Source organism: Fusarium solani (assembly GCF_023522795.1).
Source record: "Fusarium solani strain SB1 chromosome Unknown bctg00000011, whole genome shotgun sequence".
NCBI classification, from domain to species: Eukaryota; Fungi; Ascomycota; class Sordariomycetes; order Hypocreales; family Nectriaceae; genus Fusarium; species Fusarium solani.
This window is the reverse complement of record NW_027072149.1, coordinates 1,420,028-1,443,640: the sequence shown is the minus strand read 5'-3', so window position 1 is coordinate 1,443,640 and position 23,613 is coordinate 1,420,028. Positions and strand designations below refer to the sequence as shown.

Here is a 23,613-nt window from a genome sequence, read left to right as displayed (position 1 = left end):
ATTATGCAACTCACCTGGACGGGTTGACAGTTCACAGATCTGGAGATTTAGATAAAATGTACCATTGAATATGTTTTTATTCAGTCTTGTAATTGTTTATTCCCAAACACCCAAGTCAAATCACGCTCGCAATCATCATTGAGTTTCTGTCATTATTGCCATTTCATCAAACAAACCAACACCCCAAGTCAACCAGAAACTGCACTTCTCCCTTACTCGAATCGGCCCTCGTAGAAGGTGTTTCGAAGAGGCAGCTCAGCATCATACGCTCCCGACTCCTTCTTCATGTGGCGATCGAAGCTCTGAGTCGACATCTGCACCTTCTCGAACCAAGTCCTATCCAGAACAGGCGCGACAGGAGCACGCTGGCCGCGAGAGTGAGCCAGCGCCGCCTGGTTGGAGTAATCGTGGATGGCAAGGCTGGATGCGATCTGGAAGGCGCTTCGGATCTGTCGACCGTTCCAGCAGCCGGTAGATCTGGCGAGCTCCTCGTAGTGCTTGGTGGCAAAGTCGATGATATCGCCCTCCTTGATCACCAGGGCGGGTTCGCCTGTCATCCTGCTTCGCTCCGACTCGATCTCCTTGAGCTTGGCGATGTTCAGGCGGAAGATCTCGCGGGTCTGCGTCTTATCCAGAGGAGGATAGTACAGGGACAGGTGAATACGAGACTTGAAGGCCTCGTCGATGGTGCCGACTCGGTTGGTGGTGAGGAACAACAGACCGTTGTAGTACTCCAGAACTCGAAGGAACACCGAGACAAGAGCGTTGCGCTTCATGTCGAGCTTGGAACGCTGCGACAGGAAGACATCGGCCTCATCGAGGAGGAGAACACAGTCCCAGAGGTGGGCGAGACGGAACACGTTCTTGAGCGAAGACTCAACCTCGTGAGGCGTCAGACCAAGGTCACCACAAGTGATGACGAACAGTGGCTTGCGGTTCTCCATGGCGACAGCTTCTGCCGTGGCTGTCTTTCCAACACCAGGAACACCGTGTAGAAGGACAACAAGACCACGACCCTTGCCCTGGATCAGATCCTGGCTGGGACCCTCAGTGGCGATGTCTGCATACTTGCGCTCCAGAGCCTTCTTCTGGAAATGAGACATGACCAGACCACGCACGACATCCTTGTAGTCACTCTGGATTCGGAGGTTCTCGAAGACTCCGGGCTCTCGGCGCACTGGCTTGAGGAAGTTCAAGTCAATTGGCCAGAAGCGACGCTCACGGAGGGCATATGCGAACATGCGCTTGGGAAGAAGGACCAGATCTTCGTCACGAAGCTCCAAAGCCTTGGGGTCCGTCTCAAAGGTTCGGCTGCCCTTGATACGGTAGCGCAGGAATGAATCGGCGGCGAGGTTGTCACGTCGCTGGCGGGTCTCAACTCCGTCTGCGTGCTGGATAATCTCAGACTGTGAGTACGCGAGAGTTCCGCGAGATCCGTTGAGCCAATGCTGGATCGGCATCTCATCATCCTTGATCTCACACCGGATTGACTTGTTCATGGTCAGCTGATGGAATCTCGGCATCCAGTCGGGCATCTTCTGATACGCCTCTGTGAGATCGACGATGAGGTCACTCTCAACGAACTCGGGGTGGCGCATCTTCTGGTACTCCTGATCGTCCAGAATCTCCTCATCTGGCTCCGTCTGGCCAGAGGGCGGGTTCCTGGTCAGGGTCCAAGCGCTGTACTGCTGGTGGCGATCCTCAAGGTAGTCCATGAACTTGCGGCCCTGCTGCTTGAGCGACTGAAGGAGCTGCTGGTGGTTGTGGCGGTATCGAATGGGGAACACCTCCAATGACTCGATGGAGCGTTCTCCCACGAAGGACTCAATCTCGAACTTGCGCTGCACAGCGCCAAAGTTGGAGCCATCGTGATCGATATAATAGGCCGAGATCTTGAACTTGGAGTTCTCGTTGATCTGGTGTTCATCCTCGAAAAAGTCCCATCCAGTAGTGGGATACGACGTCTCGGGGTCAGGGGCCCTCGTCTTGTAGATACGCCAGACCTCGTGGTAGCGACCACCAGTCTCACCGGATGCGGGCATGTAGATGAGGTCGCCGACGCGAAACAGAGACCAGAGGTCATCAAACTTGACCTTCTCGGCACCGGTACCATCGAAGCGGGAGTGCAGAGGGAGGATTTCGTTGTCAATGAACTCGACATAGCATCGCATATCTCTCAACGCCTCAGGGCTGTCCATGAGGCCCTCAAAGTCTTCGTCAGCGTTGGAGTCGACAGACTCGAGGGATTCAGTGTCAGCGCCGTCGTCTTCCTCCTCTCCCTCTCCCTTGACAGAGCCCATGTCTTCGGCCTCCAGGACCTCGGGCTCGATATCAACTTCCTCGCCAGCAGAAAGCTCAACAGCCTCAGACTGATCGCTGTCGAGCTCCTCAAAGTCTGCCCACTTCTCCTCCAGAGTGGCAAGAATCTCCTTCATCTTGGGCTGGAAGTGCACCAAGGCCTTGAAAGGCCTCATGAAGGTGCGGGGAGTTGATCGTTGATCCGTGTCGTTCATGAGGGCAGTCAAGTGACCAAGGACTGGCTGAGACTGGATACGGATGCGCTGAATCTCATTTTCAGATAATTGAAGCGCATCGCCCTTTCTCTCGCGTCTGGCCTTCTCATAGGCGTCGATCTTGTTCTGGGAAGAGCCAGAGCCGTTGTTCTTGAGGGACAGATAGCTCTGTCGAAGACGAGCAATCTCCTCACGGCGACGCTGTCCATGCTCGCGGCGGATCTGGGCCTGAGTGGTAGGACCGCCCATGAGAACGTCAATGGCATAGTCGGGTTCATCGACATCCTGGAAGCGGTTCTTGAAGTTCTCAAAGTTGACCTTGCGGACCTGAGGGATCTTGGGGCGCCATTTGGAGGCGACCCGGCGTCGATCAGCGAGGATGCGTTCGCGACGCTCGGCTTCTTGCTTCAGAACCATGTACTGAAGTTCTCCATCACGAGGAGGACGCGGAGGCTTGGCAGCGCGCGGCGGGGGAGGGGGAGGAGGGGGAGGGAAGTGTCGTGGAATGGGTGGGAAACGACGGCCACGACCACGACCACCTCTCCCTCTTTGTGCTGTGCGAGCCATGGCTGATTGTGGTGAATGAACTGTAGGATGTGTTGTTACTCCAAATGGAGATTTGTTGATGGATCAAGTCGGGTTTCAACATCCATTCTTGAGACTACTTCGACTCTTTATAGGCAATAGGTTCGGAATAGGCCTCTGCAGATAAGATCAGCCTCCGCATCGATAGTGTCGCGCTCAAGTGCATCGCGATGGCCTCTAGCCTGCCGACCTGAGTCACCGGGTGCGCTCGTCCCCTGCACGTCGGTAGGCAGCAGGGCTGGGCTCAGCCTCTGAGCACCACACCAGCGGCCCACAGTATGCGCCGGCGGAATCTCACATCAGCCCAGCCAGGCAGCGGCCCAATAGAATGGCGAGGAGCATCGGATCGCACAGCCAAGGCGTTTTGGCGACCGTGAGGAGATCGTGATTGGGATACAGACTGGCTGCAGTGAGTGTAGCGATTCGTTGATGCAGGTGAACCGACGCGGGAGCTGAGGCACCCAGGCAGCCAGGCAACAATGCGCACGGGTGACTAAGCGGAATGATCTGACTCGCACAGCAGAGAGACGTGCTGCCCTGTTGTCTTCCATCAAGACAACGTGGAAATCAAGATGAAAGACGGCAAGTCCTAGCTTGGCATTGGGTCATTTGTACTTTGGTGAATCAAGATGCCATGCAAATCGCAAACACTCGGAAGCCAAGTGCCATTTTCAGCCGCAATTGCGACGCAGTTTGGAACCCCTCACTCTAAAACACAGCGCATGCAGCATCCCGCCAATTATGTTGGTCGGGATAAGAAAAAGAACATGAAACGCGGGTACGACGAGCCCTCCAGTAATATTTCCTGTAGCTGTCGACAGTTAGGCAGTGTATGCTGTGATGCTGTCTTGATACGGCTGATGCATAGTCGATCGCTGTTGTGTCCCGCACAGCCTCACTTTTAGTGTCGCGTAGAGTGGTGAAGAGGGGAATATCGTTCCACGGCTCTTCCTATCATATGCCAAGGCTGACTCCTAGCAACCCCTTAAACCATTGGATCTCGGGATTTCCCGCACTCAGATCTGCTTTTACTGCAATGAGCTCGAAAACAGGATGTTGAAGGCACAGATCCACCTACGTAACCTGTAGTGCTGCTCCTGAAGCTTGTGGCCACTCGGCGAAAAGGAAATCGCATCGAGCCGCAACCACATCGTTTTGTGTATTTATTGTCTTCCGACCATTGAATGCTTTCCCTCTCTGTTGAATTAATCGAGAAAAAAATTGACCGGACCTGGAGAGGAATTGTGATTGTTATGGGAACATGTTGCAGTATGAAACTGAGTGGGAACGAAAAATATCTAGAGAATATGCTTGAGCTTAAACTGCCCGATGAACGATTTACCCATAAGGCAAGACCAGTATTGGTGGTTGAGTTTTGGTTTGCCGATAAGGATGCGTCCTTGGTTGTACCAGAGAAGTATCACGTAATGAACCCCCTCCTTATGTTTTGCTGTGAGAGGTGTATTCGCCCATTCTATTTTCTTCCCAGAAACCCATAATTCGTATTGCGGTAGAAATATAGCTCTCTAGCCTGCTCGTTGAAGCTCGAGTACATATTGGAGGAGATGTCGTCCCGGACAAGGATCAAACCTCCCCGGACAACTTCCGGGTTACTAACACTTCTCTTCCAGTATTAGTGCTTGGGATGAACATCGATGTATGGTCATGAGAAGATTCCAAGAAGGGAATCGTATGTAAGGACGTCGACTAGTAAATACATGGGATTGCTGTCTGTTCTATCTCTCTCTCATAAATGACTAGAGCTTTCGAGAGGCCTGCGTGAACATCATTAGTTGAATACCTATTCACTACTGAGAGTATAGGATTGAAGTATGAAGTAAATATTCAACACTCTCATATAGTGCGTAACGCATATTCATGCTCATATCTCAGTGTAAATGTTAAGCACGTACCGGGTTAGAAGGGGCTCTAGAAGCACGATTGTCTCAGATCTGTTTCTCCTTACCCTTAAATTGCTCCCTGAAGTTGAAGAAAAAGGTTAGTTTCTCCCTTGCTTGTGGTGTTAGATTATATGTCTTACTGTCTTGGTGCGGAAAGAGTATGGGCCGTTGGGCGCTCACTCTCCCTGCGATAGTGGCAACGGCTGGGGCAAAGACACACATCAATAATTAATTTTGCCATGCAAGTGTAGGGGGGCCAATGCGACTTTACAGGTGCATTCTGGCTTATGTTTTGAATTAAAAGAAGCATGAACCCAAGGTTGATGCAGGTTGCAACTGATGGTGTCGAACATATCCCCGCCGCCTACTTTTTACTCACTCACATCGCGATCTTCACTCATTCATTCAAAGTTGGGACTTTTCTTGGGGGAATATTAATATTGTCTAGTGATGTATTGAAGGTATGACATTAAGTAAGCCAGATGGTTGTGAGATAACGCTCGTCTCTATATGTAACCCATCGATTCCAAGCCAACAATACAATGAAATGAAGATGATACAGTATCGCGAACAGAGGATGGTGGTACAGCCAGTCTATTAGAGGGCGAGCATGGCGACAACGCCAACAACACCGGCGGCGCCAATGACGTCGGCCCGGAGGGTAGGGGCAGGGCCCTTGGAGGTGGAGGTGGTGACAGCCTTGGTCTCGGTGGTGGTGCCAGTAGCGGTGCCAGCAGTGCCAGTCCTGACTATGGTTAGTTCTTCTGTCTTCGATTGTGACATGAATAGGATACGGACTTGGTCGAGGTGTGCGTGGTAGTACCGGTGTGAGTCTCGGTCGTGGAGTCGGCAGCCATGGCGGGAGCGGCGATGGCAAGAGCCGCAGCGAGGAGGAAGTTCAGCTTCATGGTGAAGGTTGGGTGAGGGTGTTGAAATTTTTTGAAAGATTGAAAAAATGAAAGAGAGTTGAGCGAATGTTGTAGAGATGAGCGGGATGAAAAGTAAGAACTGCAGGACGAGGACACCTTTTTGTACCCAAAAGTCAATATGAATCCAAGTCAAGGGAGAAGAAACATCATTCCATGGCATTGCTTGTTTCTCGTTGGCTACCCCGTACCCTTCGGCAAGACGTTGCCGGAGAGCGAGCTAGCCCCTGGCGTGGTCAGCCACACGACCCCAAGATGGCCATGTCTCGAACCGCGGCCCAACACCTGTGGCGTGGGCAAGCTTCAGAAGGAGCAATACGAGACGGCTAATTGCGTAAAATCGCAATCATACGGGCCGCTGACGTGGCTCAATGGCAGCTTGGAAGGTCTAGATTCTAGCCCGCATTGACTGCGCCTCGCTGTGGGAGATGGCCATCCGAGGTTGCGAGATGCCGACTTATCCAATGGATCTGCAGCCGGGTCAAAAATAAAGCCAACGGTCCTGTTGAAACGTACGAGCTAACTACCATACGGATATGCCGGGATCTGTGGCCATCGTCTAGCGAGTATCCACCGTATTCTGTCCAACACCTTTTGACACATTGACAAAGTAATCCGCCTCTCTTGTTTGGCTGCCTATTCTGGGCGATCGAGATGTTGCACGGCATCAATTGGCCGCAGGGAAATTGCCCAGACGGCCACCGTCGACCACTATAACGGCGCCGTTGGTGTATGCCCCAGCGCGAGATGCAAGGTACAGGAGCGTGCCTCCCATGTCCTTCTCGTCTCCCATCCTCTGCAGTGGGACCATCTCGCTCGGAACGGCACCTGGCTGCCCTGAGGCGCTGGAGTAGAGCTTTACGATTGGCTCGGACATCTCGCTCGGGAACACTGGAACAAACAAGCTTTAGTTGGACCCTCCTACCTGTCAAGGGGCATGGCGTGCACTTACATCCAGGAGCGATGCAATTTGTCCTATGCGTGGCTTAGCAGTCTACTACCTGAATAGCTTCACCGGAACAACTTACCGAATTCCCCACTGTGGGAGAGTCACCGCAAGCTGCTTGGCCGCCAGGATGGCTCCGGCCTTGGATTGGCCATAGGCCCAACCTCCAGGGGCCTTTTTGTTGTATCCGGCGATTGAGCTCGTAATGATGACCTGAGAGGTCTGATCCACATTTTTCTTTTCATTTCCCTTGCCGAGGAGCCCAAGGAAGGCCATAGTCGTATACCATACTGAGGCTGTGTTGACGGCAAAGGTGTTAACGTAAGCGTCATAGTCAATATCGAAGTTGCCTTTTGCCCATTCTTCCAGGCTGGTCTCGGCTGTAACTTGCTTGACCTGAGGGCCACCGATGCCAGAGTTGCAGACCAAGAGGTTGAGATATCCGGTATCTTTCTCGATAAATGAGGCGGCCTCTTGAAGTGCCGACTTGGAGGTGACATCGCATTGCACGGGAATCACATTTGGGCCAAGCGAGTTGGCCACCTCGTCCAACATGTGCTTTCTTCGGCCTGCTATGTAAACCTTGGCACCATTTTGAACAAGGACTTTGGCGATCATGAGTCCAATGCCTGGGAAACCATTAGAGATGGTCTTGCTGACCGTTGTCTACTAACCTGAACCTCCGCCTGTAACTAGCGCAACGAGGCCATTGACATTGAACAAGGAGCCAGCGAGGAGCTCGCTGCTATTCGCGTTTTCGGAAGCCATTGTGTTGATATTGATAGAAGTTAAGTTACTTGGGGAAAGATTATCTTTATGGCTGGTGAAGCAGAGAAAATCACGCTCTTCTTGGCGAATGTAGTCATTGACTCATCGCGAAACTCCTCCGCTTTCAACGCTACACGTGATCAAATCCTGCGTGATAAGCTTGCGATGCCGAGGTTGACTAACAAATTCTTACTAATGCGCCCTTTGCTGGACATGAAGAGGGGTTACGAAGATCGATTCCCCAATCTTTCAGATACGATAGGCCGGAATGTCGCGCCTTTTCGTCCAAAGATAAGGCGGTGGGCCATGGTGTGTCAATGAAATATCGGACGTCTGTTTTAACGTAATAACGTTGAGACAAGCCATACGCTTTACAGGGAAATTGGGTTCTAGAAACAAACTGCAGGTCCAAAGGCGAGAGGCGGAATTGACTTCTTGACATGGGCGCTGGGGTTCGCACAATACATCGTTGTACTGTATGCAGGCCCTTTGCATACGCAAGATGCCAGGAGAGAAAGAAGGTTAAGACAATTATTTGCCCTGGAAATAAATCAAGGGAGAATACCAATTCACTAGGCTCAGAAAGGCATTGGGCTTGGCTTCGTGGCTTGAGCTGACTGTCTGACTGAGTCTGCCTTGGCTGAGTCCTAGGCAGCCACAACCAAGTCCATCATATGTCTAGACCGTCCTCCCTGAGACCTGACTTGAAATAATTTTTGCCTCTCATTGCCCTGTTCTGTTCATATTCTAATACCAATACTCGGCGGTTTATGGCCCGATTGCGACCCCCGAGATTATTCAACAAGACCAACGTCGCGATGTTAGAACTCGACCCCAATAACTCTCAGTCGCCAGAAGCTTCAGCAAAGTCTTCGGCAGTCGATCAACCAACAAACAAAGACATCTTGCCCTTGCTTGAGAGAGCTAGCTGCAGATGCGGCGCGATTGATCAGGATAGAATCGAGGAACTCAGCAAGGCGGCGAAACAATTCTACGACGAACAAATGCGAATCAAACGTGAAGCTAGGAGGAGAGATATGATCTTCTTTGCGTCTGTTGTCGTGCCATGTTCTGTGGTGGCTGGGGCGGTTTACTGGCTGTTTTGGTGATGCGGGTGTTGTTCAGTTCCGGCAAGCGATGTTTGTTTTGACCTCTACTTCGTGTAGAGGTGGTTGCACACGATGGGATGAAAGAGGGTCTTCAGACAGATCGATGGATGCCGACAAGATAACGAGATAACTGTGCTGTGCCAAGGTCTTTGCGCACGATGATCACGCCATATTGACCCCGCATGAAGGAAACAGAACTTCTGACCACTGTAGTCAACTTGCGCATTCATTCTACATGCCGCAATCCCAAAGAGTGATATATCCTTTGTGTCTTCTCCAATACGCCACAAATCCTTCCGCTATGAGTTCTTCAGAGTCTATATCTGCCTCGCAACAGGCGGGCGACGCCCTCGCGCATCAAGGCGATGCCAAGATAACCCCCAAGGTCTTCATCATTGCCATGGTGAGCAACATTCTCCAACTTGACCTGAAGCATCTCTAATACGCAGCAGTTCCACGAAGAGTCGCGAAACTGGCTGTCGCCTGAAAGCGCTATCCAGTTCCCGCGCAAGGTGCAAGTTCCTGGCCTCTCCCCTGAATACAAGGACGTCCATATTACCGAGGATGGCCAAGTTGGCCTATTGGTCGTCGGCATGGGCCGTGAGTACATCCGATTAACGCTCTGCATTTGGCACTGACAAGGTAATAGTGATAAACGCTAGCTTGTCTATCAGCGCGCTCATATCTTTGCCACTCTTCGATCTGTCCAAGACTTACTTTGTGCTCACGGGCATTGCGGGTGTTAATCCGAAGCGTGCCACTATTGGGTCTGTTGCGGTCGCAAAATTTGCCGTTCAGGTAGATATCCAGTTGGAATTCGATGCCAGAGAGATCCCCTCTGAATGGGGTTCGGGCTACGTTCCCATCGGCGCGGATTCGCCTGACGAGTTCCCCAAGATCCTTTATGGCACTGAGGTCTTTGAGTTAAATGGCGAGCTCAGAGATTATGCCCTGTCTGTTGCTAAGACTGTTGCTCTCGAGGACTCTCCAGAAGCTGTAAAGAACCGCGCGTTGTGGGTTGGCTCACCCGACATCTTTCAGGCGGCGAGCCAACAGCCCAGCATTATCGAGGGTGATGTCCTCTCATCAAACACCTTCTGGCATGGCCATCGTCTGTCGGACGCAATGGAAAAGGTCACCAAAGTTTATACATCTGGGCAAGCTGACTATGTCATGACGGCTCAAGAAGACAACGCTCTCCTGGCAGGTCTCTTGAGGGCGTCACTCCAAGGCAAGGCCGACTTTTCCCGCGTCACATTGATTAGATCTGCTTCCAACTTTGATCGTGGCCACGAGGATAAGCCACATAAGCTTCCTTTTGTCATGGATAATGGTGGACTGGAGCCTTCTACACGGAACCTATATCTTGCAGCTTTGAAGGTAGTGCAGGGAATTCTGGACAACTGGACCACCAAGTTTGAGGCTGGGCTTACTCCGAGTAATTACATCGGGGATGTCTTTGGATCGCTAGGTGGTGTACCAAGCTTTGGCCCCAAAGAAGTTCTTAATTAGATAACTATTCTAGAGAAGGTAGTTTGTTCCTCCGGGTAGACATTAGACAAGAAGGATCACATCAAGTGAGATAGAGACCTGGCCGTTTGTTTTGCCATTCTCGGTATCAGTATGCTCGTTCGATTGGGGTACCCTTGTCACCCCCTTGAGCGCAAAGGGTGAAATGAATGGACATGAATACATCCACGTGTGCTGACACCTCCATGTCATCATCACCGTGCGTCGAGATGACATCAGCTTACCAGCGATGACATATAAATGTTGACAATGGATGCGGCGTTTCTGAAAAATAAAGAACGCTATAATCATGTTTCTCTCACCAAAGAATCTTACTACTGCCCTGGGCGCACTTACTGCCCTCTGGACAGCTGCAAAGCTGTCTAGCTTCCTCTGGCTGTACATCCGTCCCTCCTCATTCCACCGTTATACCAAGACAAAAGAAGGCTCGCCCCCTTGGGCCTTTATCACAGGAGCTAGCTCTGGCATCGGACGTTCCTTTGCACTGGAGCTCGCATCCAAGGGCTTCAACGTCGTGATCCATGCCCGCGACAAGTCCAAGTTGGACGCAGTCGAGGCAGAGCTACATGCCAAGTTTCCATCTTGTGAGGTCCGCTGTCTTATCGTCGACGCCTCTGCTCCATCGGAGTGGAACTTTGAACAGATTGCAGCAAGCGTCTCAGATGTATCAATAAAGGTCCTGATCAACAATGTTGGAGCGACGATGCCCCTCGGCCACGAGTTTGATACGCTCGACGGCTACACCTCTGATGAACTACACGCGAGCATCAGTACCAACGCCGTGTTCCCCATGCTACTCACCGCCGCCCTCATGCCAAACTTGCTGAATAATCAGCCGGCTCTCATCCTCAACGTGGGTTCGTGGTGTGATAACGGATTCCCCTTCTGTCCTGCCTACGCCCCATCAAAGGCATTTGTGAGGGCGAGTTGCGTTCAACTGGGGTTGGAAATGGCATTAAAGAAGCGCGACATTGAAGTTCTGGGCCTCAGACTCGTGCAAGTTACCGACACTGGTACCATATTCTTCCCCCAATATCATGCTTCCAACGCCGGATGTATGGGTCAAGTCGGCATTGGCGAGAGTTGGTTGCGGTAGACCATATGTCATGCCTTATTTCCTGCATGCTCTCCAGGAAGCACCTCTTGATCTGATGCCAGCATGGATGAAGAAGAAAGCACTTCTCGCCCTGGGAGGCACACTTTTGGGAACCGATCCGTTTGGAAGATTGGCAGCACAGGCAGCCGGCAACGAGGCGGCGAAGAAGAAGGTTTGATACACAAGGGATATGGAGTTGGGGCACATGAGGTTTAGTGGTGAGAGGACTCGGTAATTCCATGCCTGTTGTTCCTTTCAAGCGCTTTTGGCAACTCGCTGGCCGTGAAGTTGATCGATTTATTATATCTGGGGCCGTAATTTACACGAAGTATCATTAATGTACAGTCCCATCCAGGTTCAACCCTGGGCAAGTGGTGTCTCTAAATCAGGGCATCTCCTCACCAACAACCCTAACGCTTTGAGAGTAAAGGTGAACTTGTAGTTAGGGTAAGAAAAAGTACCGAAATTGTGGAAAGAGCCTGGAATAGCCTCAGTGAGCCACTCCCCGTTGCTCTGTTGCCGGCTCATCAGGAACTTGGCTCCCTTCGCTAGAGCTTCGGTACCAGGGTACTTGGCCTCAACTAGACCGATGAGAGCCCACGCTGTCTGGACCACGAGTGATCCGCTGGGATCTTCACAATATTCCATTGTCTCGCAACCCTGTCATGAATGTCAGCAACTATCAATCGGCCACAGCTGAAGATTGGGGATACGTACCATGAAGCTCTCAGACCAGCCGCCGTCTTCACGCTGCTTCGAGATGAGAAAGTCACAGGCCCGCTTAGCACTATTGCTCGTGTTATAGTACTCGCCAGCACTGGCCAAACTTTCGAGAGCAAACATTGTCGCGTACGTGAAACAGATTCCCCAGCTCCCGTACCAGCTGCCATCGGGTCTCTGAGCTCTCTTGGTCCACGCTACACCTTGCTCAATGAAGCTGTCGATTTCCTTCCTCCTATAGTCGGGCCAATGTTCCCTGAAGAGACAAAGAGTTGTGACGCATGATGATGTGCATTCTGGGTAGTCGTGATCTACCATGTGGCGGCCAAAGATTTCGGTGATGTTGAGTCCTTCCAGCCACTCCCCTCCTCTTCGAGCTTCAAACGCGGAAACACCACCGGTGTCATTCTGATAGAGCAAGATCGAGTCAACAGCATCGTATATGCGTTGGTCATCAAAGATCTTGGGGAAGTTTCCGGTCTTCTCCAGCAGCATGACGGCCCTCAATGCCTCGGCGATGCAGTCACTCACAGCGAAACCCTGATCCTTGTTGCTGAACGCCCAGGCACCCTTACGGGGTTGACGATAGCACCTCTCCTGCTCGACACAATTTTCTCGGATCTGCTGTCGTTCCAGAAATTGGTAAGCCTTAAAAAGCATATGACGCCATCGTTTCTCATTTTGAAACCCGCAGTGGCATACTGCTTGGATCAGGAAGGCTGTGTCCCAACACTGACTCCCGTTGGTGGCGTTGATTTGCATGCCACCGGATGTCATCCATAGAAACTCCTGTAGTCTGTCAAGATGTCTCTGGAAAGCGACGGAATCTCGGCCATATCGCAGGTAAGCGATGACGGTGTTCATAGGAGCATCCGTCGCTGCGATGCCACCATAGTCCGTGTTGGTATCTTGCATGTCAATGAGTTGACTGACCCAAGCCTCAGCTCTTCTTTTGAGAAAATTTGGTCGTATGTATGGCTGCCAAATATTGACAAAGGCCCAACTCGCACCTTTGAGAAGCCATGTTCTTGGCTGCTTGTAATCGACCTTGGCGACGGTGTTGCGGTGGTTGGTCCAGTTGATCTTCTCAAAAGGGTCGAGAAGAAGTTCTTCTCGCAGAGACTGGACCAAGTCCTGGCTCCCTTGATACTGCCATCTTGTAGTGTACAGATAACTCATCGGCTGAGCTACGAGGCGCATCTCGGCGTAAAGCCTCCAAGGAGCGAAGGGCACCCAGTCAGGGAGCAACCACATTTCTGCCGGAATGGGATTGACAACATCCCAGTTCATGACTCCAATAATTGAGAGCCAAAACTTTCCCCAGATGGAAGAGTAGATGGCCCCTCCCATATCCTGTATGAAACTTCGAGCCCTCGTGAGGACTGGGTGGTCTGGGTCCATGCCGAGGATTCGAAGGACGCAATAGTTGACTGTGGTTCCACACACAGTGCTCTCTCCTGTTGAGTGAAGACCCCAGCCTCCCTCAACAGGATCGAATAGGGAAAGGAGATAGTTGGTGAGTTCGATCTTGGTTGACTCTGGAATTGGTGTGTCTGTCACGAACCAAGCCATGACAATGCCGGCACAAAAGATCATCGGTCCGCCACTGTCACATCCCCAGTGGCCGGATGGCAGTTGTAGCTTCTCGAAGAAAGTGAGGCCATTCCGAGCAGCCTCCAAAGGTGAGTCGGCTTTGGGAAGAGATGGCAGGTCCTGATGTTACAATTAGCCATTGCAAGGCAACGAGTGATGAGTTCTGGAGCTTACCAAAGGCAGGTCCAGGAACCACTTTTCCGCGTAGGTTTGTGGCCAGTCTCGGGCAGCATCTTCGTCTGGAAGTAAGTGCCAGGTGTGACGGCTGTCATCGTCATTCAGACGCCATAGATTTCGGTCTGTCTTTTGGCCATATGAAGGAACGTTGGAATATTTGAGCGAACTGAGGGAGTTCTTCTTTTCTGTGCCATGCATTTTGATAGAACTTGAGAGAAGAGGGGGACAAGATGAGGGTATGGCTTTGTCTGTTTGACCATACACAAGACGGCCATCTCTATCCATTCATATATTCCCGCATCTCGGAAGTTCGGAAGCTATCACGTTGATTATAGAGATAGAAAAGGGGGCCTTGGCGATGATGCATGACGGGAAGCAACTTCCGCTGTGGCGTTCTGAGCTGGCCCTCACTCCGCCTCCGAGGGGTCAGAACAACGTACTAAAGGGTCGGGAAGCATGTGACGCCTTTTCTTTAAGACGGCCCGTACCGCGACTTATCGGCCTTGTCCACCTCGACGTGTTGATAGGGAGGTTAGGGGACACACGTCACCGTGTCTTAGAGTTAGTCCCTGCTCCCCGTCGAATGGATGGACTTTGATAGGCGCTGCAACTGATAAATATGGAGTATCGGAAGAATGCGCATGTGAAAGACGGCTGGATCTGAGACATGTCAGCAAGTCCATTGGGGGCACACTGGGGGCTGACAGCCATAGCCTGCGTTGGATGATAAATCAGGGTCCTGGAATCCTGCCTCAAAACCAATCACATATCTAGCAAGGATGCTCATGTCTAGAAAGGACCGCCTTTGGCGATATGCCGCCATCCCGGTAGGCATGCAGAGCTGAAGCCGGGTGTTAGACAACCAGTGGAGGCTAGTTGTGAGAGCGGAAGTAACATAAGCTGAATGGTGGAGACAGGCATTCCCATATGCCCGCAGGATCGACATCGTAAATCTTGCATTGCCCCGTAAGCGACCAGGTTTCAGACGGGGCGGACTGAGAACTCCGGCACATGCCTAAGCGCCGTTGGGCTGGTTGGTTGAGTTACGGCCTGAATCACAGATTGAGGGATTATCAGGCTTACGGCCCTCAGTGGTCCCAACGGCTGTTGTGATGAGAGATTTTGGGCTCCCTGATTTCTTCATTTCTTGCTTTCATCTGTCTTCTCGCCCTGCTTTCCGATCCAAGAGCACTCGTCGTTTGACACTCTAGCGGTACGACGAGTAACTTTGGTGAGAATTTGGGATGGCCATCGTTCTAAGCAGCCTTGCGGCTCTTCAGTCCAAGGCAGACAGCATAGTTGTTGCGGTTGCGATCCTTGTTGCTTTGGTGGCAGTCACACCTCTCGTTGGTCGTCTAACCTCTCCTCGAGGGGCCCCTCGACTCTTCAGAGGATACGCCGGGCTCAATTCGCCAACCTTTGCCAAATCTCGAAACGATTATCTTCGACAAGGAAAGGAACAGAGTCCAGACAGTCAGTTCAGCTTCTGGCATGGCCCCCACCACATGGTTTCTGTTTCTGGAGAGGTAGCAAGAACTGTCTTGTTAACATCACGGAAGCTGAATGCCCTGGCCGGGTATGGCCACTCTTTTTAATATTGCTCCAACTTTATTGACGGTTCTAATTCCTCCATGTAGATTCGCCACTCTGTTCGGCAGCTTTCTCAAGATTGATAGCCTTACCAACAGCTATGCTCGACTTGCACTGCTCACGTTCAAACGATGCGCGCAGGATGAGCACATTGAATCCAACCTGCCTCGGCTCATCGACGATAGCCGCAGATTCATCGCATCCCTAAACCCCTCTGAAGCATGGGACCCTGTAGACAAACTGGGCTACCTCATGTATCAGCTGACTCACCGCATGGTCGGGACTCACGACATTGCCAACAACCCAGAACTGGTGGTCAGCACGAGGGATATCTACAAGCCTCTTGATCACTCTTCTCTTTTCGAGATATGGTTCCCTTTACTTCCGACGCTGTCCAAACTGAGAAAGGCCTGGGCGTACACAAGACTGCATTGGTTGGTCCAGGGTTTCATCACCGACCGGCGCAAGACTGGGAGGCAGGAGAAGGATGCCATGCAGATGATGATGGACCAAGAGTTCAAAGACGCGGTCATTACCCTTGTAAGTGTTGGTCTTGGCAAGTTGAAGGGGAGCTCACTAATATGGGGTTTCCAGGCAGTTATCGGTGCCATCCTAGCAGGCGTGCTCAACACCAGCATTACCGCTGCATGGAACGTGTGCTACTTGGCTCAAAGCCTCATCTGGCAATCCAAGCTCAGAGCCGAAGTCGATCAAGTGATTGTCAAGTATCGACGCTCACCTGGCGAAGATGTGGCAGAAGTACTGCAGCGTCTTAAGCTCAAAGACTGGGAGACCGAGTTTCCTCTCTTCGAGTTCATACTAAAAGAGACAATGAGATTTGTCATGGCAGGACAAATTGTGCGAAAGAACATTAGCAACAAGGGTGTCGCAGTTGGTGACACGGATTTTATTATTCCACAGAACAGCTTCGCGGTAGAATCACTACGGTCTTCCAACTCGAGGGTTTGCTGATAGTTCTTAGGTTTACCCCGTCGAGGACGTCCATATGGATCCTGCCATATACAAAAACCCTCTTGAATGGGATCCTAGCCGACATGATAAGAACGTAGCCGAGGGCTCACAGTCTCCCCATTCATTCCTTGCATGGGGCTCTGGAAACCATACCTGCCGTAAGTACATGGTCAACTAGAACTTGAAAAGAATGCGCTAACTCCCGGGCAGCAGCTATGAGAGTAGGAGGAACATCTAAGCTATTGACAGAGCCGCAAAGCTAACACCTCTTAGTTCTCCAAACTCAACATTTTGGTACCTACAGTAATGCTTGTGGCTTTATATGACTTTGAGATGTGTAATGCCCAGGGCCAAACATCCCATGAGCCCCTTCCAAGACTGAGCTATGATGGGATTGGAGCAGGGCGCCCTACGGGCAAAGTGTACGTGAAGTGCAGTCCAAGAGATGATGCTTAAAGAGTTGGTTAGAAACGGCTTGGTCTAGCGACATCCAGCATAATTAATCGTGCCTATCAAGAGAAAATACTAAAGATTCCTGGAATTAGATCACTTTAGTTCATTATTCACCCACCACCTGCCCCCGTCAATCGTGCTTCCGTGTCTCACTGCCCCTAGCCGACATGCTTGTCATGCAAGATCTCTGATTGCCTCGCTATCATATGAGATGGGATGAGGCCTACTGGCTAGCCTACGCTAGGAAATTCGTGTCATGACAGCTCCATCATGTTGTGGGTATTTCGAGATAAGACAAGACATTGATGGTCCTGCGGCCTACCCCATATGAGACAGCTATGGGCACGGCAGGAATGCACCAAGGGCATAGGTAACACAAGTGAACTGGGTATCAAGTCACTTTAGGGACTCATCACCAACACATTCTCAAGTGGAGATGTACCCAGAGATGCATAATGTCTCACTTGGATCCCTACGGCTCGGTTCGACAAGCTATGCCATCCGTTGTCCCGGGCCGCGAGTGCGTCGATCTTGACGAGCTTCACCGTCCCGCTGGAGATGGACCAGAGGGCTGACTTGAGTCATTTATCAGATTGTGGAGCCGTGTGGTGGGTGAGACCTGCAGATCCTGACTGTAACGAGATGGAGAACCTTGGGTTTGGAATTCCCAGGGACGCGTAACTGGGTGCTCCTATCGCTTGGGAATTCACCCACTGAGGATCCTAGACATTTTGCACATACCCGGTCGTTATCTAGAGTATGCCACCAAGATAAGCTACATATCTTCTTTGCGTAGATAACCAACTGACTGAACTTGCCTTGGTGTTTGGCGTACCTACGCGCCAATTCTGAAGTTCATGCGCTACTAAGTGGCTGCTCCTGTGAGGATATGACAATTCCTGGTCCCGGATGATATTCATCGAGCAGGGCGCCACGCATTCCCGTCCCAACTGGTTTGATCAGTTATCAGATCTGAATATGGCCTTAATCCGATAGCAGTAGAAACAATACTGTCAGTCACCAGCAATCTGAAGACACGCATTTTTCATCATTTTCCCGTTATGCTCATTCCTCGAGCTTCATTCTTTGCTATTGTGGCTAATAGCCTCTTTAGTAATGATGCCGGTTCTGAGACTCTTCATTGCTCGAGTGACATGTTGATACTGCCAACAAGAGTATGTAAGTGATTGATTTTCATGTTGTCTAACCTGTTTTCCACTCTAATCAAGGTACCATTATCTAACACTACACTCCAAGTTCATTTGGCGAGCCTTGAATTCCCCTCCTATCTTTGGCATCCAGCCGTATCCGAAACCAACGTTCGATCGCAAACACCCTCTCAGCTTCATTCTTCAAGATATGTTCGGTCACTCCGACCTTTGGCATATTTAACTTGACTCGATCTCTGAACAGGATAACTGAGCCAATCAGTTCACTATTGTTTTCATCTGCCAGGAATCTCTGCGCAAGAACGTTCTGCGTGAAGAGACTCTGAGGACTGGTCATGGGAAAATGATTCATGACTTCAAAGTCCGTAGTCAGGCATTCTTGGTCAGTGAAGCAGTATCCTTCTGCCCATGGGGACTCATCATTTTCCCTGTGAGAGTAAACCCACACCCGCTGGGTTTTATCTGTGTGCTCTGGTAGGCTCTTGTACTCGAGCCTAAGCTGTTGCTGGTGGATACCAGAGATGACGGTATTTGTTACCAGCGGTATGGGCTTCGTTGGGCATGCACTTCCATGTCCGACATCGACGAGATATTGTTGTTCCTGAATGGTAACCAGGACAGCCAAATGGCTCCTAAAATCAAGGTCAGCATATACGATATGACCCCTGTTCAACTCATAACATACCATCCGAACCAGTTCGATCCTTTGGCATCCGGTGCCGGCCGCTTAACACGAGCCGCAACGTAAATGCAATCAAACCCCAGGCAACGCAGGATGTGACCGAAAAAGTTGTTGTTTTCCAGACAATAACCGCCCCTAGAACGGCAGGCTATCTTGTCAAATAGATCATATGGGTCTAAAGAGAGCTCTCTTTTGGTCGAATAGTGCAGTGATAAGTTCTCGAATGGTACTCGCTCTAGTTGCCGTCTTTGAAGTTCGGTCAGAAACTCCAAGCGATCAGCTGGATGCCTGTCGTAGGGGAAGCCGATGTGGGCGAGATATTGTTGGATCTGGTCTTCACTATACATGATAACTGGATGATAGACGCGTCTTGATTCTGGTACCTGGCTATAGAGAAGGATATCGTCGAGTGAGTGAATTATTTATTACACCATATGTCGGTGAGCAAAAGTCCTTAGCCGCCCCCTGCTCCCGGTGGAGCATTCATTCTTGGTGTCGTAACCGCTTTTGCAGAGACAGCGCAATAATGGTCCAGATGACGGTGGAAATATTATCGAAGCGAAACCTTAAACTCACAGGGCACCGCCCTAGGGCAGAAATTTTTGCCAAGAACAATGCTTAGAACAGCGAGCTTGATCGCAATATCTGAAGCACCCGTTCATGTCAACCCAAGGCATGAACCCACCTTGCTTGCGACAAGTCAACTACTTAGAGACTTTGATATGCCGAGCGTATTTGTTCTCAAAACTATCATGTCCCTTGATGATAAGTCGTCAAAGCAAGGGTTGTGCCTTTTCCGGCCCACAGCCGAACACGCCAAGTCCCATAGCCGAAGACGGATGTGTGTTCGGATATGGGCGCCACGTGATAGACCGGCCTTATGAAGCCGATGGACCAGAACGCCCTTTGCCTGATTACTAGACTTCTCATGACCTTTGATGGTTAAGTTCAATAAAGATGCATTCCAGGAAATATCCTAGAGATCTCTTGGATTGCGCTGAGGATACCAGGCATTGTTCATCGACATGTAGTATGTGGTAAGAACACGGTGGACAGACAAATTATCATGGTTCTTGAAACCCATGAATTACAGTATTTGACGTGTTTTGTGAATCCAAGTTCTCTCTCTTTGTTGAGTTCAGGTCGGGTACAGGCAAGTGGTTTGCCAATTCCTCCGATATCTTCTGTAGTTTGACAATCAAGCTTGACTTGACTCCAAAGACGGCATCCGATGTCAGGTACGGATCTGGGTCGATGCACAGAGCCCTGTCCACTGAGTCAGCAACATGTAATCCACCTAATTGAGGTCGCACTGCATTATCACTACGTTATGAGATCATACCAGCCATCTTTCACAAACAAAAAGTGCATATGGGCTGGTCGCCAGTAGTGACGATGGAGCCTCGTCAACAACTTTCCGACGGGCCCACCGCTGGGGATCGGATAACTAACGGGAATAATGACCTTGGACTGGAGCTTACCGTCTGAATTAGTACTCAAAATAGCACGACCAGCTGGCTCCAACCTATCAGAGTGCTGTACGTCGTAGAAGCCACTCCCAAGCATCCACCTTGACGCTTTCGATGGGGTCTTCTTGGCAATCCTTGACCGTGCAGAGGCAGAATAGTGGCTGTTCCTTGTCATCCGAAGATATGGGGTCCCCATGGGGAACCTCTGGGGCATCATGAGTGTGGAACGGGCCAAGAACCGATCCCTAAGTCGAATTGTCGGGTTTGGGGTGATCTATCGAGTAGACGAGCAAGGACAGACCCAACACATCCGACAGCAAGATGGATTCCTGTGCAGTGTTGGTGGCGTCTCGGGTTAATGGATGAGCTAGACTCAGTTGTTGGTTCGCATATTGTGATTTGACAAACTTGGACCAAAAAGCCAAGTCCGGCTTTCCATTCCTCCGTGCTGAGACGCGTCTCGCGCGCGAAATCGGGGACATGCGTGATGAGCGCTCCATCACACAGTCAAGGCGCTTATCTCCTGCACGGGTACTGATTGCGACTGCATTGGGGATGCTGTCGGTGGTCAAGTCAGCCATTGCGACGCCCACTTTGAGTTTGTCGACTATGTCTGTTGATATAGTATGGAGAATGACTTCAAAGCAATTGAGCAATTGACAACCAAGGTATAATAACCATTCAAACCAAATAATGTCAATTTACACCCATCAACACGAAAACCTGGGACTCTCCTGACACGCTCTAATGCAAGCGAGTCGAAATGTCTCAGTTCCCCCAATTAAGAACCAACAAGTAGTATCGTTACCCCTCTCTCACGGAAATCTTCTTCCCTGCCAAACCTCGAGAAATCCGACGTCGATCCCCCCCGTTCCCGATGTCGTTATCGGTTCTGGGGAGCGAATCGCTGCAATGGCATTGTAATTATCCCTGTTTAGAGAGATCTACCGGCATCTTGTGGCGGTTTTTACTCCGCACCTTGGGCTAATGCACCCCGTGTTATGGATCACTGGGGGTCTTTGTGGTGGCTTCCCCAGAGTATATGTAGTCCGGGAAAGACTTGAACGGGAATAAGAATTTCTCGTGTGTATACCAGATTACTTCTTTCGTATAATAGAGTTTTATACTTGCAGTCCCTTGCAGTCTCTTGAGCCCGAATAAAGACTTGTCCTCCTCCTTGCGGCCGCCGACATCAGACGTGCCAGCATGGCCAACACATCTGAGATGTTTCGGACCTTTGTCCAGTTTCTTACTCCTTTGAACCTTTCCTTGTTCGCCGTCGCTGTATTCGCCCTTCATTCAATCAAAAACAAGTTCCGTCGCGGGCTGAGAACTCTTCCTGGACCGACGTTAGCGGCATACTCTGGGCTCTGGCGCTACCTGGATGTCCGAAGTGGACAAGCCCACAAGACGGCGATCAACCTTCATCGGAAACATGGATCCCTTGTTCGAATTGGCCCGAATCATGTTTCCATCTCAGACCCTCGCGAGATCAAGAAGATCTACGGTCTCAAGTCTGGCTACACCAAGGTTTGACTCTCTGGGATTGGGTATTGCTTTCCATGCTGATGACGACAGACTGCTTTTTACCCTATTCAATCCATCACTTGGAAGGGCAAAGTCGAGGTCAATTTGTTTGGCACCCGAGACGAAGACTACCATCGCGAGCTGAAGAAGCCAGTCGCCAACGCCTTCAGTCTCACCACACTATTGACGAACGAGCCAGCTGTCGACTCCTGCACCAACTTGCTCATTGAGAAGTTGTCTGCCTATGCCGACGCATCGACTCCTGTTGACTTTGGGGAATGGCTTCAGTTTTATACCTTTGATGTTGTCGGCGAGATCACCTTCGCCAAGAAGCTAGGTTTCCTCGAGAAAGGCGGAGATGTAGATGGGATGATCCAGGCCATCGAAGACTTGCTGGTAGGTATATCATTGCCTCTCTGACGGACACCACTAATCCTTTGAAGGTCTACGCCAGTTCGATCGGCCAGGTTCCAGTTTGGCACAATTTCCTAATGGGCAACCCCCTCCTCCCCATCCTCTTCCCCTCAATGGAAGGCTGGAACAAGGTCCTCACTTTCACGCTCAAGGCTGTGAATGCAGTTATTGGTAATGTGGATGAAGATTCGAAGTTGAAGAAGGATGGAGAATTCAACATCGAATCCCTCGACAAGCAAGGAGATATGCTCAGCAAATGGTTCGCTGTTAAGCTTGCAAACCCAGAGAAGATGTCGACACGTGACATTGTCGTTCACCTAAGCACCAACGTGTTTGCCGGATCCGATACGACAGCTATTGCACTGCGAGCTGTGTTTTACAACCTTCTCAAGAACCCGGCAAAGATGCAGAAGCTGGTCAAGGAGATTGATGATGCTGCTGCAGCTGGACTTCTCAGCTCACCCATCTCTTTCAAGGATTCTACCAAGAATCTACCCTACATGCAAGCCGTGCTGAAGGAGGGTCTTAGAATCCACCCGTCAGTTGGTCTTCTCTTGGAACGCCACGTGCCCGCCGGTGGTGCCGTGATCTGCGGCAAGCCGATCCCCGAAGGAACCATCGTCGGAATCAACGCCTGGGTCACACAGCACGACCCTGAAGTCTTTCCCAATCCCGACCAGTTTAAACCAGAGAGATGGCTTGACGCCTCTGAAGACCAAGTGAAGATGATGGAACAGTCGTTTTTCGCCTTTGGTGGTGGATCACGCACGTGTATCGGAAGGCACATTGCCATCATGGAGATGGCCAAGCTTATCCCTGAGATCTTGAGGAGGTTTGAGTTGTCGCTGCCGAGTCTGGATCACGAATGGCATACCAAGAATATTTGGTTTGTGCAACAGGAGGGATTGATTTGCAATTTGAAGCGAAGACAATAGGCTTGAGCATGAATTCAACAGGATACTTGGTAGAGAGTGCCCGTCTCTTGTCTCCAAAACAACAGAGGGGCTGTAATGGGTAGCCATTCAACGCGCACAAGCGGCACAACAACTCATCAATTGAGAACTGCTTCAATTATTAGTCATTGCCTTCCAGATACTTGTGAAACCAAGGTCATGTGAAGAAGTGGTCACCACAGGAACAGCCGCTGTAGTCTCGCTTCTCCTTGGACTGACCACTTCGGCGGAGCCCCCTGGTGAAAAAAGAAAATGCCCAATCATATGATTGAACCACCTTGGAGTGTTCACTTATTCTCCGGATCTGCAACTCTGCATGGGAATTCTCACAATAGAGTTCTCTGTATCTTATCTCACCCAGATACGACCCTGGCATGCCCTGCAGGGCAAGGCTGAACTAGGCCGAGACATGCAGATCTCACCCTGCACAAAGTTTTCGATTCAAGAGATCGAAAATCACTCAGCTTCAACCTTGAAACCGCTGGCAAAGCACTCCATCCGTGTGGCCTGTCTCTTGTGG

At 50.7% G+C, this 23,613-nt stretch overlaps 9 protein-coding genes across 9 annotated transcripts; 4 read left to right on the top strand and 5 right to left on the bottom strand.

The window, feature by feature from the left end:
* Window positions 1-212: 212 nt before the first annotated feature.
* Window positions 213-3,080, bottom strand: MRS44_015540 (uncharacterized protein; the record flags this gene model as incomplete). The annotated part of the gene is made up of 1 exon (XM_046276817.2): window positions 213-3,080. One exon carries the CDS (start codon window positions 3,078-3,080, stop codon window positions 213-215), a length of 2,868 nt encoding a protein of 955 aa, XP_046130321.2.
* Window positions 3,081-5,596: 2,516 nt separating this feature from the next.
* On the bottom strand, window positions 5,597-5,907 carry MRS44_015539 (uncharacterized protein; the record flags this gene model as incomplete). The annotated part of the gene is made up of 2 exons (XM_046270798.2): window positions 5,597-5,744; window positions 5,798-5,907. 2 exons carry the CDS (start codon window positions 5,905-5,907, stop codon window positions 5,597-5,599), a joined length of 258 nt encoding a protein of 85 aa, XP_046130322.2.
* Window positions 5,908-6,592: 685 nt separating this feature from the next.
* On the bottom strand, window positions 6,593-7,639 carry MRS44_015538 (uncharacterized protein; the record flags this gene model as incomplete). Its single annotated transcript, XM_046271177.1, has 4 exons — window positions 6,593-6,816; window positions 6,878-6,900; window positions 6,954-7,500; window positions 7,546-7,639. The coding sequence occupies 4 exons, from the start codon at window positions 7,637-7,639 to the stop codon at window positions 6,593-6,595; spliced, it is 888 nt and encodes a 295-aa protein (XP_046130323.1).
* Window positions 7,640-9,049: 1,410 nt separating this feature from the next.
* On the top strand, window positions 9,050-10,260 carry MRS44_015537 (uncharacterized protein; the record flags this gene model as incomplete). Its single annotated transcript, XM_046271181.2, has 3 exons — window positions 9,050-9,151; window positions 9,201-9,348; window positions 9,398-10,260. The coding sequence occupies 3 exons, from the start codon at window positions 9,050-9,052 to the stop codon at window positions 10,258-10,260; spliced, it is 1,113 nt and encodes a 370-aa protein (XP_046130324.2).
* Window positions 10,261-10,567: 307 nt separating this feature from the next.
* MRS44_015536 (uncharacterized protein) lies at window positions 10,568-11,552 on the top strand (the record flags this gene model as incomplete). The annotated part of the gene is made up of 2 exons (XM_065619253.1): window positions 10,568-11,333; window positions 11,437-11,552. The coding sequence occupies 2 exons, from the start codon at window positions 10,568-10,570 to the stop codon at window positions 11,550-11,552; spliced, it is 882 nt and encodes a 293-aa protein (XP_065475325.1).
* Window positions 11,553-11,731: 179 nt separating this feature from the next.
* MRS44_015535 (uncharacterized protein) lies at window positions 11,732-14,062 on the bottom strand (the record flags this gene model as incomplete). Its single annotated transcript, XM_046274001.2, has 3 exons — window positions 11,732-12,034; window positions 12,092-13,807; window positions 13,862-14,062. The coding sequence occupies 3 exons, from the start codon at window positions 14,060-14,062 to the stop codon at window positions 11,732-11,734; spliced, it is 2,220 nt and encodes a 739-aa protein (XP_046130326.1).
* A 1,046-nt stretch (window positions 14,063-15,108) lies between these two features.
* MRS44_015534 (uncharacterized protein) lies at window positions 15,109-16,604 on the top strand (the record flags this gene model as incomplete). The annotated part of the gene is made up of 4 exons (XM_046281409.2): window positions 15,109-15,440; window positions 15,502-15,994; window positions 16,049-16,387; window positions 16,437-16,604. 4 exons carry the CDS (start codon window positions 15,109-15,111, stop codon window positions 16,602-16,604), a joined length of 1,332 nt encoding a protein of 443 aa, XP_046130327.2.
* Window positions 16,605-18,124: 1,520 nt separating this feature from the next.
* MRS44_015533 (uncharacterized protein) lies at window positions 18,125-19,077 on the bottom strand (the record flags this gene model as incomplete). The annotated part of the gene is made up of 2 exons (XM_046272883.2): window positions 18,125-18,680; window positions 18,734-19,077. 2 exons carry the CDS (start codon window positions 19,075-19,077, stop codon window positions 18,125-18,127), a joined length of 900 nt encoding a protein of 299 aa, XP_046130328.2.
* Window positions 19,078-21,405: 2,328 nt separating this feature from the next.
* Window positions 21,406-23,075, top strand: MRS44_015532 (uncharacterized protein; the record flags this gene model as incomplete). Its single annotated transcript, XM_046272884.2, has 3 exons — window positions 21,406-21,729; window positions 21,778-22,122; window positions 22,170-23,075. 3 exons carry the CDS (start codon window positions 21,406-21,408, stop codon window positions 23,073-23,075), a joined length of 1,575 nt encoding a protein of 524 aa, XP_046130330.2.
* Window positions 23,076-23,613: the final 538 nt, after the last annotated feature.